The 22078-nt window shown below is 37.0% G+C and overlaps 1 protein-coding gene across 1 annotated transcript; it reads left to right on the forward strand.

The window, feature by feature from the left end:
• The first annotated feature begins 13104 nt into the window (after window positions 1-13104).
• On the forward strand, window positions 13105-18172 carry LOC130885520 (prolactin-like). The gene is made up of 4 exons (XM_057787057.1): window positions 13105-13311; window positions 14099-14212; window positions 16941-17120; window positions 17981-18172. The coding sequence occupies exons 1-4, from the start codon at window positions 13105-13107 to the stop codon at window positions 18170-18172; spliced, it is 693 nt and encodes a 230-aa protein (XP_057643040.1).
• The last annotated feature ends 3906 nt before the right edge of the window (window positions 18173-22078 follow it).

Consider the following 22078-nt stretch of genomic DNA (forward strand, 5'->3'; position numbering starts at 1 on the left):
TGAGTGTTTTTGATCTTGGCCATTCTTACGGGTGTAAGATGGAATCTCAGAGTTGTTTTGATTTGCATTTCTCTGATGGCTCAGAATTTTGAGCATTTCCGAAAGTATATTTCAGCCATTTTAGATTCCTCTGTTGAGAGTTCTCTGTTTAGGTCTATGCCTCATTTTTTTAATTGGATTATTTGGTTTTTTGATGATTGATTTCTTGAGTTCTTTGTATATTTTGGAGATCAGCCTTCTGTTTAATGTGGGGTTGGTGAAGATATTTTCCTATGCTGTAAGTTGCTGTGTTGTCTTGTTGATCATGTCCTTTGATTTACAGAAGCTTCTCAGTTTTAAGAGGTCGCATTTATTAACTTTTCAGTGTCTGTGCTACTATGGTTATATTTAAGTTATATTCTTCTGTGCCGAATGTGTTCAAGTGTACTTCCCATTTTCTCTTCTATGAGGTTCAGTGTGGTTGGTATTATGTTGAGGTCTTTGATCAATTTGGACTAGAGTCTTGTGCATGGCAATACATATGGATCTATTTTCGTTCTTCTACATGTTGATATCCAGTTATCCCAGCACCATTTGTTGAATATGCTTTCTTTTTTCCATTTTATATTTTTTGCTTCTTTGTCAAAAATCAGGTGTTTGTAGGTGTGTGGATTGATATCTGGGTTTTTGATTCAGTTCCATTAGTCCTCCTGTCTGTTTTTACTCCAATACTGGGCTGTTCTTATTACTTACTGTAGCTCTGTAGTAGAGTTTGAAGTCAGGGATTATGATACCTCCAGAAGTTGCTTTATTGTATTGGATAATTCTGGTTAACCTGGGTTTTCTGTCTTTCCATATAAAGTGGAGTACTGCTCTTTTGAGGTCTCTGAAGAATTTTGCTGGGATTTTGATAGGCAATACATTAAATCTATAGATTGTTTTAGGTTAAGATTGCCATTTTTACTATTTAATTCTATGTACCCAAGAACATGAGAGATGCTTCCATTTTCTGGTGTTTTCTACCAATTTCTTTCTTCAAATATTTAAAGTTCTTGTCATACATTGTTTCACTTGTTTGGTTAGAGTTACTCCAAGATATTTTTTTTCTTTTTTTTTTTTCTTTTTTTCTTTTTCTTTTTTTTTTTTTTTGGTTTTTCTAGACAGGGTTTCTCTGTGGTTTTGGAGCCTGTCCTGGAACTAGCTCTTGTAGACCAGGCTGGTCTCAAAATCACAGAGATCCCCCTGCCTCTGCCTCCCAAGTGCTGGGATTAAAGGCGTGCGTCACCACCACCCGGCCTCCAAGATATTTTATTATTTGTGGCTATTGTGAAGGGTGAAGTTTCTCTGATTTCCTTCTCAGCCCTTTTATCATCTGTGTAAAGGAGGGCTACTCATTTTTTCAAGGTAATCTTGTTTCCTGCTACATTACTGAAGGTGTTTATAAGTTATAGAAGTTCCTTGGTAGAATTAATCTTCCAGGTGACTGTTAATCCAAGGATCAGAGGGTTGTTCTTTGTGGTGCAGTCAGAGCCGTGGTTCCAGTCACGTTGGATGTCATTCGGTGTTCCTGGAAGTCTCTCAGTGCTCTTGCAAATTGCTCTGCATTCCTGGAGGTAGTTTGGTCCTGCTATCAGGGTTGTTGTTTGCTTGGGGCTGCTCCAGCAGAGGTACTGGCTCAGGCCTGCTCTGGCAGAGGTCAATGGTTTGGTCCTCCTCCCTTGTAGGTTGTTAAATTGTGCCTGGTCCAACAGAGATTTCTAGCTTGGGCTTGCTCCCTCAGTGGTAGCATCCTTGTACTTGCCCTATGGAGGTCACTGCCTTAGGTTTGCTCTAATAGAGGTCACTTGCTCAGTCTTATTAACACAGATGTCCCTGGTTTGGGCTTGCTCTCCACAAAGCTTTTTTAAAAAATGGTGGTATCCTTGTTCATACTGCCAGTACAAATTCTGGCTCTTTCAGGAGGGTGAGTACTCAAACAGGGTCTGTTAGCAGAGTGCAACAATTTTTTTTAACAGCAACATAGATCCACTGAATACCTGGAACTAAACCAGTGTGCATGGCTTGCAGAATTGGTTAACAAACGAAGCAGTCTTAGTCTTAGCCACACCTGCTAGCATTAAAAAAAAAAAAGTGTTCCTGATGGAAAATAATTACAGATATACAATAAAGACATATTCAGATAAAAAATAAAGATCTCTAGATGGGTCACATGTATATAGGCTTGAGAGAGAGAAGAAAAAGACTACAGAAAAATTAAAACAAAGTCTTCAAAGAGACAGAATACAGTCATATATTAAAAGAATAAAGAAAATAAGCCACATAAAAATGGAATATACACAGAGAGTCTGGATTATGTATATTATTGTGTTTTCTTTGAATTTTTTGACTGTGAATGAGCTAAGTACAGACATTATATAAGGTATCTTGACTTCAAAATTTGTGTCTAAGAATATGTTGCTTTGGAAAAGAAGTTCTGCTTTTATTTTCACAAAGGATAAGAACCTAAAGATTTCTTCTAGACTAATGTAATTCAATGGAACAAGACCTCCTGAAAGATCTCCATAAATTTCTAAAATTACTTTGTTCAACAAAAAGCAGAAAGCAGTTTGGAGAGAACTACACCCAAATTCTAAAATATTGTTCATAGATATTTGTTTACATTTAAAGAGGGATATACAGAGATATATTTCAAATACATAGATAGTCTTCAAACCTTTCACAATCTTACAAAACATGGCAATTAAATGTTTTAAGAACTTAGGACTTTTCATGACAATGAGACTCATCTGCTGTTGGCAGTACCAATATATTTCAAGAGGATGATGGGCAAGAGGAAAGAAACTGCTCTTGCCTGGATTGATGATGATATGCGGTATGAATTGGACATGCAGGACCCACAGAAAAATGACTGCTGAACTTGCCTAAAGATGAGACATTCCTTCAGAGCTGCTGCTACAAGAATGAGTCTGCCAGACATTGTGGAGGACACAGAAAAGTGACTGACAAACTGCCCTTATAGGGAGAACTGCCTTTGAAATTTTTTGCTTCATGGAAAAGTATGCACGAAACTGTGGGACTGTAGGTTGAAGATAGGTGCCCTAATGTTATAGAATTTTGGGTGAATTTCCAGGTAGTGAAATGTGTCTGTGAATTCTAGAGTTTTGGAAGTTGCTTACAATGCATTTCCTGTTTATTTAGGTAATATTATATCCTTATGGAGTCCTTGATGAAGTTGAAGAATGATAATTGTAATTATAGTTTTCCTTAGTTATGACACAAGATAAAATAGATATAAATATTGTAACTGTAATTCTTGCTTGATACATGCTTTTTATGTGTGATTTTACTCTGTTAAAGTTAAAACCTCCCTTTTTACTTTTTCTATTTTTTATTTTTTCATTCAAATATTTACACTTCCTTCCCTCCTCCCGATCCCTTCCCACTCCCCAACTTCCCCTCCTCCCCCTTTTCCCTGCTTGAGAGAGGGCAGGGAACCCTGCCCTGTGGGAAGTCCAAGGTCCTTCTCCCTACATCCAGGCCTAGGAAGCTTTGCATCCAAATAGACTTGGGTCCCAAACACCCAGAACATGCCATAAACATAAGTCCCAGTGCCTTTATCAATGGCTTCTCAGTCAGTCCCCATTGTCAGCCACAATCAGAGAGTCTAGTTTGATCACATGCTCATTGACCTTGTCCAGCTGGTTTTGGTGAGGTCCTATTAGAACAGGCACACTGCCTCAGTTGGTGGACCAACCCCTCACGGACCTGACTTCCTTGCTCATCTTCTCCCTCCTTCTGCCCTTCAACTGGACCTTGGGAGCTCAGTCCAGTGCTCTGATGAGGGCCTCTGTCTCTATCTCCATCTGTTGCTGGAAGGGCGAAGATTCTATGGTGATATTCAAGATAATCATCAGTGTGATAGTGGGGCAAGGACAGTTCAGGCACCCTCTGCTTTGCTGCCCAAGGACCTAGCTGTGGACCTCCTTGTGGAAATCTGGGATTCCCTCTAGAGCCACATCTCTTACCAACCCTAAAATAGCTCCCTTAATGTAGATATCTTCTTCCCTGCTCCTATATCCTCCTTTCCTCCATCTCCACCCTCCCATTCCTCTAAGCTCTTGCCAGTCCTTCTCTTCTCCCTTCCCTCTCCCCCACTCCCTTTCCCCTAACCTTACCCCCACCCCTGCCCCCACCCCCATGCTCACAAGTTTTGCCCAGCAATCTTGTTTCCTTTCAGTTTTCAGGAGGGTCGATATATGGTTTTCTTTGGGTTCACCTTGTTATCTGGCTTCTCTAGACTTGTGAACTATAGGCTTAATGTCCTTGGTTTATGGCTAGAGTCCACAAATGAGTGAGTACATACCATATTCATCTTTTTGGGTCTGGGTTATCTCACTCAAAAGGCATCCTACTGAATAGGAGAAGATCTTCACCCACCCCGCATCAGACAAAGGTTTGATCTCCAAAAATATATAAATTAACCCAATTAAAAAATGGGGCACTGAACTGAACAGAGAATTCTCAACTGATGAAGTTCAAATGGCCAAGAGACACTTAGGGTCATGTTCAACTTCCTTAGTGATCAGGGAAATGCAAATCAAAACAACTTTGAGATACCATCTTACACCTGTCAGAATAGCTAAAATAAAAAACACCAATGATAGATTATGCTGGAGATGATGTAGAGTAAGGGGAACACTCATCCATTGCTGGTGGGGATGCAAACTTGGGCAACCACTTTAGAAATCAGTGTGGCGGTTTCCCAGAAAATTGGGAATTAACCTACATCAGGATCTAGCAATTCCACTCTTGGGCATATACCCAAGAGATGACCAATCATGCTACAAAAGTATTTGTTCAACTATGCTCATAGCAGCACTATTTGTAATAGCCAGAACCTGGAAACAACCTAGGTGCCCATCAATGGAAGAATGGATAAAGGTGTGGCACATATACACATTAGAGTTCTAATCGGTGGAAAAAAAAAAAAAAAAGACATCTTGAATTTTGCATGCAAATGGATGGAAATAGAAAACACTATACTGAGTGAGATAACCTAGACGCCAAAAGATGAATATGGTATGTACTCACTCATTAGTGGTTTAGCCATAAACAAAGGACATTGAGCCTATAGTTCATGATCCTAGAGAAGCTAAATAAGAAGGTGAACCCAAAGAAAAACATATATAGATCCTCCTGGAAATTGGAAGCAGACAAGATTGTTGGGAAAAAGTTAAGGTGAGAAATTTAAAAAAGTATTCAAGCCTTGAACAGTAGAGATTGGTTATCTCATATCACCTAATACTACAGTACCCAAAATAAATCAAATGACTTTCACATTTCCAAAATGAGGATAAACATTATGCCAAAACATAAACACACAAACACCAAAACAAACTTTATAGAATAAGGAACATGTTGAGGGTTCTGTCAAATGTAATTCAAAACTTCCTGTCACATAACCTGTGAAGGCCCAAAACTGTGAGCCTATTTCCACTTTGACCAAAGGTGAGAAAGTTGGAACTTAACTCTATTTCTTCAAGGTTATTTTGTTTCTACCTCAAACAAAGGTCTCCCACCTTTATTTAAATCAGAGAGTTCTGCTCTCTCAAGGTTATTGTCAACAAGTGTGTTTCTCCATCAAACAAAAGTCTAAGGATTCAACTAATAAGGTTCCAGTTCCCTTAAGGACATAAGATTGTATTCCATCCAAGGAGTGGTTTGTCTACAGAATATTTTGGTCTAGGGTATGAACATGCCTTGTTTTGTTCTAACAACAGAATGTTTAACTATGGATGTAGCCCCTGACCTTCAACTGACCTGTTCATTTCCTTGTATCATGTTAATGCAGGTTTTTATATTACTCCTACCTCTTGGGGTCAGGGTATTTTAAGCAATTGGAAATTAAACATGGGTGATTTCAGTATTCACTGAAGCTCCCTCTCAGTATTATTCTATATTTCTGTTTTATTATTTTTAAATCTCTTTGTACTCTTTACTTATATTTCTAAACCCTACCCCTACTCTGGCAAGTGGCATTTTTCTTGAGACTGGTCCCCCACCTATCACACCTTCAGCAACGGCTCAACAGCTTCTAAAGGACACTTGTTTCACACAAACTACAGCAAGGTCAGGACCTTAAGAGTTACCAAAAACTCTCAATATCTTGAAATTGAAGAGCCTGTGTGCGTCTTACAAATAACACAAGTTGAAATGGATATCATCTTCTCTATAAACTCATCCAGGTGCACAAGCATTCAAATAACAACCACGGGTCAGATAAGCATAAAAGCCCTTCTGTCCACTTAGAATTTCCTCCCTTCATTTACAGGGGCCAATAAACCTACAGTTTTGTTTTTTTTTTTGTTTTTTTTTTCTGGTTTGCTCAAGTCAAAAGTGCTCCTGACCATGTAGATTCTCATTTTCAAACAAATGAGGAAAGAGAAATTGGTAAAGAAAATTAGATTCGAATTTCAATGACTTCTAGGGGTTCATGAATCTTTCTTTCTTTCTTTCATTTATATTCTGATTAAACTGAAGGAGAACATACAATGTATGTCATTTTATCCTTGCAGCCATCCCTGTGGCCATCTCATAATTTATAGAAAACTGTAAGACAGATCGTATCTAACTGTTACCTGTTCCAGTGAGTCACATTAGCTGGATTGTTCCTTTGTGTTAGGAGATGAAAACCTCATGTGTTCTTGCTAACTGTAGACCATGGTTTTTTGGGTTTTTTTTTTTTTTTTTTTTTTTTTTTTTTTTTTTTTTTTGGTTTTTTGAGACAGGGTTTCTCTGTAGCTTTGGTGCCCATCCCAGAACTAGCTCTTGTAGACCAGGCTGGCCACATGTTTTGTAAGAAGTAAGATCCTTACACATTTTTGACTTGGTAGACTCCTTGTTGTTAGGACCTTTCCTCTGACAGAAAGCGGGTAAAAAGTTCCTATCATTTTTAGAGTTCAAATTCAGATTCCAATTTTTACAAATGTCATAATCATTCAAAATTTTAAATTAAAAAGAGGACAGCCTGATAGACAAAAGTATAGGGGTCAAAAACTTTCTGTGTTTAGAACATATTCTGCCCAGTCAGAGACTCACTATGAAATCGTGGCAACAATGTGAAAGATTAATAAAATCTGAAAGTTAATAAAATCAAGATGAATCAGCAACAACAACAAAAAAAAAAACCTGATAAAGGTTGTGATGAAAATCTGAATGTGGCAAGAACTGTCCTAAGAATATGCCAAGAATCATAAAAAATTGTTGACAGGGGACCAGATAACATTTTATGTCCATGAACCCCTAGAAATCATTGGAATCTGAATAATGGATCCCTGAAGTATCAGATGTAAGGTCATCTAACTGAACATGTTACTAGGAAAGTAAGAGAAGTTGTTGTTGAGTGGGAACTATTACAATAAATTTCATAAAAGAATGACAAACAGAGCCTCCAAATGATATTAAGGAGACTATGTACTGAATTACAGATTTTTTTGGTTTCCTTCTAATGTGCAAACACTTTGAACTTTTGTGACTGATGGCATGGATATAACCAAATCATAGCTACCTCCAAGGAGATCCCGAAAAATGGGCAAGAGAGGATGGGTAAAGCATAATATTGAAAATGTGAAAAATATTGAGTTAGTTTTAGGTATGTACTTTGTATCAGAGAGTATAGTATATACATTTCTTCCCTGAAAATTAGTGTGCTCAACGTGATTTTACCGTGGTGACACTTATTAGAATGACAATTGTAGAGTTTGAAATTTAGAACTATTGCCATGTGAAATGGGAGTTTGTGGAGAAGAAATTGTCCATCTAGGCATGGGCTCTCTAAGATTTGCAATCAACAAACAGTCAATGGCTCCAAGGCCAGTCAGAGTCCATCAAAACTGCCAGCTGGAAGGAAAGTAGATATAGCAGGGAAAATGAACAGCACTGTTCCTTGGCTCATAGCAATGCCAAGAAGTAACACAATGAGACCACGTAGCCTAGAAGTCAGCCTTATGCAATATACCAGGAAGAAGAGAGAGACTGAAAGGGACAGACTTTTAAGAAGGGAGGGGATCAGAGAAAAATGTAGAGCTCACTAAAAATCAATAAAAAGAAAAAAGTGTATTTCCAATCCATGTTGCCTTAACAAACATTGTTCTTTACAGGAAACAGTGTAACCAAGCTTGATCCAAGTTTTATTAGAACTCAGTAAGATATTTCAGTATTCCTTTAGATGCTGAGTCCCAGTAACAATCTGTACTCTCTTCAAACTGGTCACCCCTATTAAACATTCATGATATAATACAAACCTCTACATGACTTCCTGATTTAGAAAAGCATCTACAAAGAACAACAAAGACAGCAGTAGAATTTGGAAGCAAGAACCTTTGTCCATCGAAATGGTCTGTCTGATAGTGATAAAATGTTTGAATAAAATCCCAAGGTCTAGAATGTGTTTCCCTCTTGGAATTGTTGAAAATAAAGACTACTGAGGACTTACATAATATAGACTATGGCCGTTACTCATGGCTACACATCAGAACAGGTTAGATAGATCCTGTTGATGAATGAAATGTACAGTTTGCTTCTATAGCAAGGAAAAATAAGGTTTAGAATGGTCTAGAATCACTTTCTATATTAAATGGCTTCCTTAGTGCCTAAAGGTGCTATACAGGTTTGTCAGACACAGTTGTTACCAATGATACTCCTTGGCACTTGGTTTGGTCATCAGCAACCCTAGCATGAAGTGGCCAGTAGTGTAGCAATGACACACTCGACACAGGCAACCAAACCATTTTAAATTTATTTATCCTCATATATTCAGAAAGAAGCCCATGATTTGTTTTATGAGTGTAGAAATATATTCCTGGGAAGACAGTAGACTCCAGCATGAATGCTACTGATCCTGTTTGTTAAATGAGTATGATAGGACTATTACATTACATATGAGACATTTGCGTTTGGGACTCTTGATTACAGTGGCTATCACCCTAGTGTGTATACAGAGATAATCTTTACACATTTTGTGGTTATCTGAAGATTCCCATCTACTAAAACTAATGAGAAAACTGACAGTTGTGCCACTGTAACTCAGTGCTCTCAAAAGAATCAAATACCTAAGTAATCCTCTAGAAGAAACAGGGACTATTGTGGAGGACAGAAATGGTCTGAGAACCTGACGAATGTGAGGCAATGTATAAGAATAATTGATTTCTGTCTAGACAAACATGACCACAAGGCATCTAGAGCATATATGGATTTTACTACCTACAATATGATGCAGCCATAGCACGAAAGTAAGTAAAGCAATGCAGGCATAATAAGGTTGATGGATATTGCTGCTAAAACTCCCTGAGGGGGTGGGGGAGTCATGGTACCCTCACCCAGAACTCTAGAACTTCCTTCCTTCTGACATACGGTATGTGTAGCCTTTGGGGGTAATCTGCTATTGTATATAAGAGGTTGAAAGTTTACTAAAGGTAGGACTCCTGTGAAGCAGCATTCACTAGTCAGAACCAAGCTGCAGGAGGACTCTTTAGAGATGCAGCTAACTTCGATCCAGCCACGTTCCTGTAAGTAACCTCTTACCTGTGCATGAATGAGATCCTTTCTTTGTATTTCCTGATGCTCTATAAGACTGGCTAGACATTAATTCAAATCTCAGGGGAAAGAAAACAATACCAGATTTAGAAGAACTTTGCAATCATTTCTCTAGAATACAACTGTATGAGGGCACACGGAGTTTTTCAGTATCAGCCCTTAAAGATGGCAAGCCTCCTTTTCTTGGACACGTGTGACAATGTCCACATCATATATTAGGTTTTCTTAATTGAAGTGGGGAAATAAAGGGAACTGCATTGATAGTTTCCAATGAATAGAAACCACGGATGTTTTTTCAGGATTTTCCAATGAATAGTGCAGCAATGAGGACAGGAATATCACTGTACTGAAACTAGAAATTCGATTTTATTTGGGACATAAGAGTAATTTACATACAGTTTTTCTTACCTACAGGGAAAAGAAGGAACACTTTTAGCTTTTGTGTTTTATGTATGAATTTACTCACTGGAATCAACCTGGAAAGTATTCATTTCTGAAGCCTAATTGGCACTCGTCACAGATTTTGATTCACATAGTGTTGTTTATCACCTTTTTATAAGACAAATTTCACTGCAGAAGAGTGGGGAGGGGCTAAGAAATCGTCTTTTTTGTACATAGAATTTGAATAACTTCTGTTTGAAGTAATGGAAAGTTTTATGTAATAAGTTGATATACATGTATTTCCAAGTTTTATGTGTAAAATTACATTAAAGACATCAGTTTTTGAAAGTATTAGTTTTGGAAAATGAAACCTTAGGATAAGTTATTTAACATTAAATTTTAGTTAAGGTGTTTGTTTATATAGTAAAAGTCATTGTACTTTAGTAAATTTTATTTTGAAGATATGAGTTTAGGGGTTTTATGTGCATAAATCTTTAAATTTTACCCACTTCTATGACTGACTTCTTCCAGAGATACCCATTTCTTTTTCACAAATTATCTAGGAATAGTTTCACTAAAATAACAGCGCATCTGCAGTTTTGCTCCTTCTTCTTGTAAACGGAACTTACTGCGGAGGAAAGGCTTCTGTCTGCTTATCTGATGAATCACAACATTGATGAGCAAACCAACACTGGCCATTATGAAAACTTACTAAAGCAGATGTTTTGCAGGACAGGGGAAAGGTGGAGAATTCAGCTTCCTCGAACTTCTGTTACCATGTCATTTGAAGACAGAGTTTTATTTTCTGTATTTGAATTTAATGTCCTTTTATCTGAAAATTAAATACATAAACACTTCATCTATATCACCAGGACCCCCTCTCCCACCTCTGAATCTTCTGTATCCTACCTTGGCAAAATAATAATCTTTCTTTTAATTATTTGTATTAACTGTATGTACAACCAAATGAGTCCAGTTTGTCTTCTTACTAATTACATATGCCCAGAGATGAACACAAGTTTAGAAAATCTTTGCAGGAGTTTGTGCCTGAAGGAAAATTTATTCTCACTCTCTCAACAGTCATTGGCTACCTGAATTCTGGTTTTACAAGTGGAATCATAAGGAACTTCCTCTCTCGATGTTGGCAGGTCAACTAATTATTATTCTGATCTTACTCAGGCTGCTTTATTGCTGAGAGCTCATAGGAATATTTCCTTGTCATGTTTAGGAGTTACTATCTAGCCACTGGTATCTAAAGCTTCTTTCTTTTAAAATATTTCAACCACTTTTTCTATGATTTTTCCTGAGTTTGCGTCTAGGGGTTGCTTCAAAGATATATCAGTTTGGGTTGGACATTCAAAGATATCTAATACCGTTAGACGGTCGTGGATCTCTGTAATAGTCACCATATGTTGGGAAAAGAACCTTCTCTGATGAGGGGTTAGAGCTACATTTATCTCTGATTATAAATTTAATCATTTAAAATCACAGATATTACAATGGCTTAGGAAAAACAGGTGTTGTAGGTTCTGCTTTTGTATTGAATAATCTTTCCAAAAATGAGTGGTTGGATCTATTTACAGAACTAGCTATGAATTTTTTCCTATTAAGTTGTCTTCAATTCTATTTAAACTGCTGCTGTTTACCTCAAGATAAATGCACAAGTAATGCAGAATTGTGGCTATCTGGCCAACCTAGTCTTTGTTGTGGGTCCTAGGTTTCCCTTCTCATTAAAAGTAGCAGTTGCTGCTCGATGTAACACTTTGCACAGCACTTTCTAAGAGTATGAGAGTGAGATCTTAAGGAGGAGGCCTAATACACTTCCAGATCTCTTCCACCAGGTCCAAATATGGGATATCTTCAACTGGGAGGTAATCAAAGACCATGGAAGACATAATAATTTTGGAGGTCTTGTATTTCTCCAACCAATGACTCAAGGGAATATCTGGAACTGGGTATTTGTTCAATAGAACTCTTGGAAAGAACACTATTGCTTATGTGGTGTGACCACCCCCTTCTATCTATCTACCTACCTATTATCTATCTATCTGTCTGTCTGTCTGTCTGTCTGTCTGTCTGTCTATCTATCATCTATCTATCTATCATTTCTTTCTTTCTATCCATTTTTCTATGTGTCTGTTATCTATCTTCTACCTACCTACATATAAAATAATATGTTAGCATGTCTTTTAAAAACATCCTTAGAGCTATCAATCTTTCTCTCTATATATTACCATTCTCTTCTCCCCATTAAATTTGCACATATTTTCCCTATTATCCACTTCATAGCGCCCATCTTCTGATATATATTTTTCTAGAACCCCTTCTTCTTCCACCCTGTATGGTCCTTAATACTTTCCTGTCTTTCTTGGATACTTCAGGTTACATGATCAAAACAAAGCTTCAGCTCTACAAATCAAAGAGAACATGTGATATTCTCCTTCTTGGGTAGGATTGGTATGGCACATTTTCTAATCTGATCAATTTGCCTAAAAATTCATGATTTCACTTTTCTTTACAGATGAATAATACTCCATTGTGTATGTGTGCAGTGTTTTCATTATCTATTTATCAGATGGCCACTTACATTTTTTCATTCCCCAGAAAAACTATCCAAACCCTCTTAATTAAATAAATGATAAATGAGCTTTTTACTGCATATTATCAAATTCAGAATGTTGGTTCACTTTCATGACAAGATTCTCTTCATCCCTGGTGTTAGAAATCCAGCGGTTATGTGGTTGTTTTCAAGCATGAAAATGAAGCAAACAGATGACATGTGCTGTCCTTGTCACATCAGGGACCAAACTGAGTTTAAAATATTACAAATTCATAGAGTGTGAATATTATAAATAAGCATTTATTCCCCAAGTATAAAATGACCTGAAGAGAATGCCTTAAAAGTGTTCAGTTATAATTACTATATGAGCTCTTAATGCTTACGGCAGAAGGTCTTCTGGGAGTAATCACAAAAGAAAGAAGTCACCCATTTCCAAACTATCAGTGCAAAGGTAATTATGGACCTACTTGTGCACAGTGCAAGAGATTTGTTCTACAGTCCTGTTATACAGAAACAAATCATACAGAAAGCCCCAGAGAGGGACGAAGATTTTCCCCCACAGAATTACCTTTTATAACAACACTAGATCAATGCAGGTGACAACCTCCTTTTATTTAGCAGGGACACTCCTGGTGTTGCTGGTGTCAAACCTGGTGCTGTTGGAGAATGTGGCCTCTGTACCTTTGTGCCCCAGCTGGGATGGTTCCTGCCAAGGGACCCTCAAGAACATGTTTAATTATGCCCTGAGCCTGTCTTATGAACTCCAAAACCAAACTGCAGAAATGTTAAGTGACTTCGTAAGTAACTCTCTTACTTCTGCCTTCTTACTAATGGGAACTTTCCTGCCAGAGACTACCCCAAAGAGTAAATGCAACAGCATCATGAATCAAACTTCATAGGGAAAATAAACCATCAGTGACTTAGTATATCAAGAAGGGAATACTTTCATGGAATCTCATTATACTTAAGAGGGGAAGAAGCTGAGAGGCTGGACAGGAAGATAATGAGACTACATGCCCAGTGATTTCAAAATTAGGTATAAAGCTGATTTTCTTTCATTCTTTTCTTTTAGTTTTTATTCTTTATTTATTAAAAATTGCACCTCTAATTTTAAGAATTATTTATCCACATGCCCAGTGGATAACTAAAGTGTTTGGTGTGCAAGCACAAGAAACTGAGGCTTCCAAATAATCCCTGAAAGTCAAGGCACAGTAAGACACCTCTATAAACCCTGCACTTCTGCAGAGAGATGGGAGACATGACAAGAGAATCCCTGAACTTTACTGGGCCAGCAAGGCTATCTTGCACAATGGTCTAGAGCAAGGAACTGTCTCAAGAAAGGTGGAAAGCAAACTAGAACAACTGTGGTTCTCTAATTCCACACTTCTACATTAAAGAACACAGAACTCTTATACACAGAAATATGGACACCACACACAGACACACAAGCACAAAAATCACATACATACTTTATATGCACACACAGAGATTAAAAGTTATACACTCTTTAAATGAATTAATATTCCCATTATATATTAACTTATTCATTTCCAAATTTATGATAACTGTTTTTTTTTTCATCAGTTGCTGGATGTCCAGTACGCATCAGGCAGGTGGTACCTTGATGGGGCCCAAAGCAGTTGCCACACTTCCACCTTTGGTATCATGATACCTGAAGAGGAAACTCAACAGATCAAAGTGAGTCTTGGCTGTGTTTTAACCTAGAAAATTAAAGAGTTCACTGGCTTGGTCTTGAAGTTAGTCACTGTGGGTACAATCACACAATCAAAAGAATGGAGGAGGGGGAAGCAATAAAAGAACAATCTAAGTTACATAGTTGATAAATTATAAGTAAAATTTAAAGCTAATTAACATTGCATCAGATCCATAAATTGTTCATTCAGAGAACCTGTTTTACCAATACCCACACCTGGGGTTGTCATTGTTATTATGTAGGACACTTTGAGCTGAATCGCATACGTGCTTAACTGTGTTCATTTGTATTTATAAGAAGTAGAAATACATTTCATTTATAATATATTAGGAAAGGCTCCTATGTTTTCAGCTTTTCGTGCTATCTGTTGACTTTGAAGACCCTCCTCTTCTCCTTTGATTTCTAACCTACTTGTCAATTTTTCACTGAAGGCTCTGCCTTCTCCTGTGCCTTAATAGAAAGTGAGCTGAACAAAAGGTTCTTTTAAGGTACTACAATTCTCGCCAGGCAGTGATGGTGCACACCCTTAATCCCAGCACTCTAGAGGCAGAGGCTGGCAGATTTCTGTGAGTTTGAGGTCAGCCTGGTCTACAGAGCGAGTTCCAGGTCAGCCAAGGCTGTTACAGAGATACCCTGTCTTGAAAAAGGAAGATACTTCAATTCCCAGAATGCAGTTATACCCTGTGTTGTGATAGCAGGGTCTATATATCATGCCATCCCTGCTTGCTTTCCCCAAACTTAGCATGATTTAACCTGAATGCCAAACGTCAAACATGAGTACATCATTTCTAATTGTTCTTACACCATGATTGTGTTAGTTCATCAGTAACTTGTGCATTAGTGAAAATAATATCATTCTCATTAATAATAAGTATCAAAACATAAGTAGAAGTGAAAGAAGAAAGATGATGAGATAATACGTGTAGACATAAACTTTCTTGTTGGAAACTTCACAAAACAGTCTACTGATAATGTTGCAATAGATCCTGCTAAAAGTTATTACCCAAGTCTCACTTGTTTCAGTGGCTTGGATAAGAAAACTGAAGTTCATAGATGTTATAAAGTCTATTTCACATGCATGGCCAATAAAAATGTCTCTGTAGGTTGCATCCAACTCAAGTATTATTAAGTATGACTTAATCATATCATACTATTTCCAGCAAACTGTTTTCCTATCACCATTCATTTAGCCTTTTATCGTATTTAAATATTTCCTATGTGATACCTAGCAGCCATGTCCAAACTGTATCTCAAGGTCACATGCATGCTAGAAGAGCTATGAAAGGAACCTAACATATTTGTACTTTATGTCATATCATGATGATGAAATATTGGACACCAGTGGATTATTAGAATCTTTTCTACTCCTTTTACCTCGTTACCAATAAACACAAGTCAGGAACTCTTTAATCAGAGGTGGTTTTCATCTGTAATCTTGACAATGAGCACACTCTGGGAGGTCAGACTTTTATCATTCTCATCAGTTCTTTTTCTTTTTAGAAATTGATGTGGGAGTCACCTTTGTGTGCTGTGATTACCATTAATGAATAAAAAAACTGCCTTGGCCTATTGATAGGGCAGAACTTAGGTAGACGGAGAGGACTGAACTGAATGCTAGGAGAAAGAAGGGCGGAGTCAGAGGATGTTATGGATTGGCTGCCAGAGATAGATGTGCTGAAACTTTGCTGGTAGGCCACAACCTCGTGGTGATATACAGATGAATAGAGCATTAAATTAAGATGTTAGAGTTAGGCAATAGAAAGCTATAGTTAACAGGCCAAGCAGTAATTTAATTAATACAGTTTCTGTGTGATTATTTTAGTTCTGGGTGGCCAGGACAAATAAACCATTCCTTGCAACAAGCAATAATTATTTTTATTTTATATAACTTATTTTTTTCTGGGTGCTATATTATACTACATGTGTCCTTCATGTCTATGAAAACCAGAAGAAGATGTAAGGTCTCCATGAAGGGCAGTGACATATGGCTGTGAGTCACTTTGTGGGTATTAGGAATTAAACCTGCATCTTCTGGAAGAATAGGCATTGCTTTTAACTTCTTGGCTATTTCTCAATCTACCACTCATTTCTCTTATTCAAAGTAATACTGTTCATCTGCTCTTCACCTGCGCATGTTTAAACATAGGCTCCTTAGCTGAATTTTATGTAGATTAATGAAAGCAAAAATATCAAGTTCAGGTTTACTTCATAGGATATGTGTTATAAGGTATTCAAATTACTTAAATTGATAAATGAGTGCATCCAGTGAACAATTTCAGGGTTTTGTATAAGAAATCCTGTGTGAAAGATTTGGGCCACTTGCCACTGAATTGTTGGCATAAATTTTATGTGAATGTTGTTCTATAACCACCTATTTATTTACTGTTCATTCTTGGTTCCTTGTATGCAAGTAAAGAAACCAAAAACTATTGTTTTGTCCAGGAGGGCAAATGGTAGACCCTCAAAGGAAAACAAAATATTATCAACTATACTTATTATTAGAAAATATAATAAATAAGATTTATTTAGTGTTTTTCAATCAAACTACATATCAATGGCTGAATTTTGTATTTCTATAACATGTACCACTTACGAAATTATTTCCTAGTATGTAATAACACATGCTTATTTTGGGGGGTGAATGCCACATGAACTACTAATATTGCTGTATTTCAGAAAATGTAATACAATTCTTTAATTATGGTTGTGTAGGCTATTTTCCTTCTGCAAGAGATACTCACTTTGTTGGGAGCTTGGAAAGACCCTCTGAATCATGTCGTGACTGAGCTGAGTGGTATGGAAGAAGCCCCTACTGCAATCATAGAAAGAGCCAACATTGTAGAAATAATAGTGAAGGGACTTCTAGAAGGCGTTAGAAGAATACTTCGCAAGGTTTGCAGTCTCCTTGTCTTCCTTTGTTTTTTTTTTTTTGTGTGTGTGCATTTGATAGAAGAGTCCTGTAATAAGAAATCTCATACAGCAAAATTTAGTAAGCTAGTGTTTTAGAAAGTCTTGCTTCTAAAGGTTTACTAGTAACACAAAACTTCTCTAGGATATTTTATTCCATATTTCAAGAATCTCAATATAAAATAGATGTTCCTCATAGTCTTCTAAGAAACAACCTTTCTTTAGCAGCACAAAAGGTTCCTAACAGTATCACCAGAACTATATCACAACAATCCCTGGAATATTTGCACCTGGAAGAATCAGGTCATGTTCTAACCAAGTCTGAGATTTCCATTCCATGAATTCTGCAGCAAGAGGTTTAGTTGAAATATGAAAATGGGCAATGATTTCTTTTAAGATTGGGAAAGTATAAATAGTAAGTCAGGGCAAATACTGAGGATATGTTAAATTTCTTTCATGACAAAACTGATACAAGGTCCTATATCGTCCCTTGGGGGGAAAAAAAAAAAGCCATGTCTATGGGTAAGTAGCACCTTCCTGCTTCTCCATCTGTTTTATATGCCAGAATATCCATAATTTGGCCAGAAAATAATATCCAAGTATCTCTCTTGTAGAACTGTTGTGGCAAATGCATTCCCACTACTTAATATACTTATAATATAATAATATAATTTAACATAATTAATCATTTTAGTATAATTTAATATATTTGGGTATATTAATATCCATGCTTTTGTCTGAAATTCTACAATCCTAATAACCCCCAAATGCTCATTTACCATTGATAATAAAGAAAGATCATCACATACTCATTAATAATAAGTTATTTTGCTTTTCCTCATTAGATTTATCCCAGATTCAAAGAAGTTGAGGAGTACCCCATCTGGAAGGGACTGGCATCCTTGCAGTCGCCTGATGAAGACCTTCGTGTTTTTGCATTCCATAGCTTGTTTCAGTGCTTGAAAAGGGATTCACGGAAGATTGACTCCAATCTAAAGCTCCTGAAGTGCCGCTTTGTCTATGACCCTGATTGTTAATCTCATGCCCTTTTAATTTTGACATGATTGTAAAAATTCTTTTCTTTCAAAAATTTATGCTTTTATAACCTTTGAATATGAGAGACTTCTTATTTTTAATAAATGTTGACTCTTTAAAAGATAATGTCTAAAATTCCAATTTTTTGAACCAATCTTTTGTTTATGTAATACAAAATTTATCAATAGCATTGGGATGTTTACATCATAATTTGTCATCATTAACTGAGTTTTGTTTACAAGTGAGGTAATTCAAAGTTTACCATGCTATTAAAGCGAAGAGTGATACTGTGGTTTATCCATTCTACCAAGAACTGAAAAAGCTTCAGTACTTTATGAAAGCTGACACTCTCTATGGGCCAATTTTATAGTAAAATGATAATACAAATGCTGTACAACTGCACAGTATCTAAGTGCTATTAATTTTTCATGTATTTAATTTTAATTAAAATATTGTGACATCATTTGTCCATCTCTTTTCCCCACCCCTCCAAGCATCTCCTGAAACCCATGGCCTCTTTTTCTTTTAATATCTTTTGTTAATAAAAGAGCACACACACACACATACTCCTGAGTCTGTTTGGTGTTATTGTATTTCTCTTTTAAGAGCAGACCACTTGGTATTAAATAACTAATTATGCAGTTCATCCCCGAAAAAAGACTATTATTTCCTCTCAGAGGTGATTATTTACCAGTAGTTCTTCAACTAGAATTAGAAGCAAGTGGGATATCAACTTATATTGAAATTCAAATCTTGTTTATGCATCAATATTGTTGAGATTTCCTTGGCACAAATTTCTTGTTATATCTAGGAAATACTATCTCAGGCAGATATCCTGGACCCCTGACTCTTATAATTTTTCTGCTAGATCCTTCATGATAATTTCTGAGGCTTAGGTATAAGATTTACACACACACACACAGAGACACACACACACACACACAAATACACACACATATACAACCCTTGCCCCTCATGGTCAGTTTGTCTCTGCATGTTGATCAGTTGTGGCTTTCTATAATGGTCTTGGACTGATATAAAAAGACTTTTTTTTTTTTTTTTTTTTTTTTTTTTTGGTTTTTCGAGACAGGGTTTCTCTGTGGTTTTGGAGCCTGTCCTGGAACTAGCTCTTGTAGACCAGGCTGGTCTCGAACTCACAGAGATCCACCTGCCTCTGCCTCCCAAGTGCTGGGATTAAAGGCGTACGCCACCACCGCCCGGCAAAAGACATTTTTTTTGATAGGGAATAATTGCTATAGCTAACTGTGGATATAAAAAAAAGTATTTAGACAGCAATTATTCTGGTTTAAGAAACAAACAGTACTATGTTCTGCTCTGAGATCCAGGACCATACTAGGCAAGGGCAGTTGGCTATGGGTTTAGTACAGACATTATTTTACTTCTGTTGACTGGGCCTAAGCCCATTTAGACAGCCATTGGTTACTACAAAGATAGACATGCCATTACTGCACCTTCAGGGATATCTTCTTGTACTGATCATTCTTGTGCTTTGTATACATAATGTTTGGGAAGAAATATTTGTTGGAGCTGCGGTGGGCTGCGTTCTGGCTGCCCCGGCTCCCGCATGGCTTCCAGCCACCCAGCTACCTTTCCCCAAGATAATTACACAGAAACTGTATTCTTTTAAACCCTGCTTGGCCCATTTCTATCCATGTGTGTAGCACCCCAAGGTGCGCTTACCAGGAAGATTCTAGCCTACGTCCATCCTGGGTTGGAGCTTCATTGTGTCTGCCCCAGAGAGCAGAGCTATCTAGTCTGAGTTCACTTCCTCTTCCTCCCAGCATTCTGTTCTGTTTACTCCACCCACCTATGTTCTAACCTCTGAGGGCCAAGCAGTTTCTTTATTTTTTAACCAATGACCTTCCTCCATCAAATATTGATTAATTTTTTTCTCTTTGCAGCTTAAATAGCAACTACTGGTAGTATGAAATTAGTTCTCATGGATGAGAATTCCACATAAAATACATTCTGATTCCACTGAGTTCAATGTAAAAGGTGTATACTATCTTAGGCAATCAGGACCTAACTTCAAATCTATGGGGCATCCAAAATAAGAGAAATAATGTGTATTATTTTGTGAGGCTCCTGGACTCCTTGAACCAACAAATTAGGTACAAGTGATATAAAGGGGAATGGAGAAAAACATGGGGTGCTTAAATTGGGAAGGGAGGCATAGGCCACACATAGTGAAAGAGTGAGCAGGAGTAAATAATACTGAAGATGCTTGAAAAAGTAATAGAGAATCTTACTATTTATATTTAATCTAAAATTACATATAATACAATGTGTTATTCATGTACTTTTAATGAATTCACATCAGTTGCAATGATGATTATCTTCCCCAAATCCATAAACTATCAAATAAAACATATTACCTTGATATTTTTAAACAGTACTGAAAATGTTAAAATACAAATATGATATTTCTCAGAGTTACTGGCAATTGCTTTCTTTATGCTCCTTTGAATTCTTTTCTCAGCATCAACTTAGGTACTAGTCCACTTATAGAGGAGACTTTTCTGTCTTGCCATGTCCCACTAGACTGTTTTCTGTCTGTCCACTGGTACCTGCAGTTGTTCATGAAATAACCACTCAGAGACTAAATATTAAATATAATTTCTTGGCCAATGTCTTAGAATTCTTACTGGCTAGCTCTCAGTATAAATGAACACATTTCTATTAGTTTATATTTTGCCATGTTCAGATTTCCCACCTGGCTTTACTCTGCTAAGCTGTTGGCCAAAAAAGCTTTATTCATTAACCAATAAAAGCAACACATATACAACAGGACATTCTAGATCACATTCTTTTCATTCCCTGTCTTACAGGGCTTATTTTGTTTAGTTTAAATTAAATTTCATTGAGGTTATTTAATATGTTTCTCCTGTTTTGTTGTTTCTCAAGTCACACCCCAAGGAAAAAAGAGATGATCAATCCCTATAATATCTTTGGACTTGAATTCCTTTGATGTTGTTAGAATGGAATGGAAGAATAAAAAACCTCAAATCACTTATTTGCTTAGAAAAACATCAAGCATAAATTACTGGCAAGGTCTAAATTTGAATTTCCTGTAACTGGAAACTCTCATTTTTATGGAGTACACTAGTGTTTTCTCAAGAAACTGACCAACTGGAATACATTAATTGAAGAAGAAACTCTACTAGAGACAAATGACTCAAAAAGTCCTACCAATTAACTGACAAAGGAGTGTTGTGCATCAGGACCACCCCAACAGCAGGGATAACAACACTCAATCAATCACTGCATGACCTTTCCTGGCATCTCTGCAACTTTCTGTCCCTTCTTCTTCATTTAGGTTCATAGTAGACCAGAAAATAAAAACAAGGCATGCATTATAATAAATAATACTGGAAGAGCAAGCATAAAGTGAATGAACATAAATCCATATCTCTATTGAGCCAGTCACAAGTAAAAGTTAAACCGTTCACTTTCAAGCTCTCTCGACTTCCTCCAAGCATTTCTCATCACTCTCAACATTGTTTGGAAGTGGGGTATCCACAAGTAGCTTGTGCTTTATTTTTTTTTAAATATTTATTTATTATGTATACAATATTCTGTGTATATGCCTGCAGGCCAGAAGAGGGCACCAGACTCCGTTACAGATGGTTGTGAGCCACCATGTGGTTGCTGGGAATTGAACTCAGGACCTTTGGAAGAGCAGGCAATGCTCTTAACCTCTGAGCCATCTCTCCAGCCCGTAGCTTGTGCTTTAAAAACTTCATCCTCAATTGTGTATTAGTAGAAATTCGACAAGAAAGAACATGATGGAAGTAGTCCAGGTAACTGGGGTGTGACTGAATTCTTGAGACATTGGGTTAATGAACCTGCCTCTCTATCCCTCCTTCCTCATTTTCTCTTATATGTAG

Source organism: Chionomys nivalis, chromosome 13 (assembly GCF_950005125.1).
Source record: "Chionomys nivalis chromosome 13, mChiNiv1.1, whole genome shotgun sequence".
NCBI lineage: Eukaryota > Metazoa > Chordata > Mammalia > Rodentia > Cricetidae > Chionomys > Chionomys nivalis.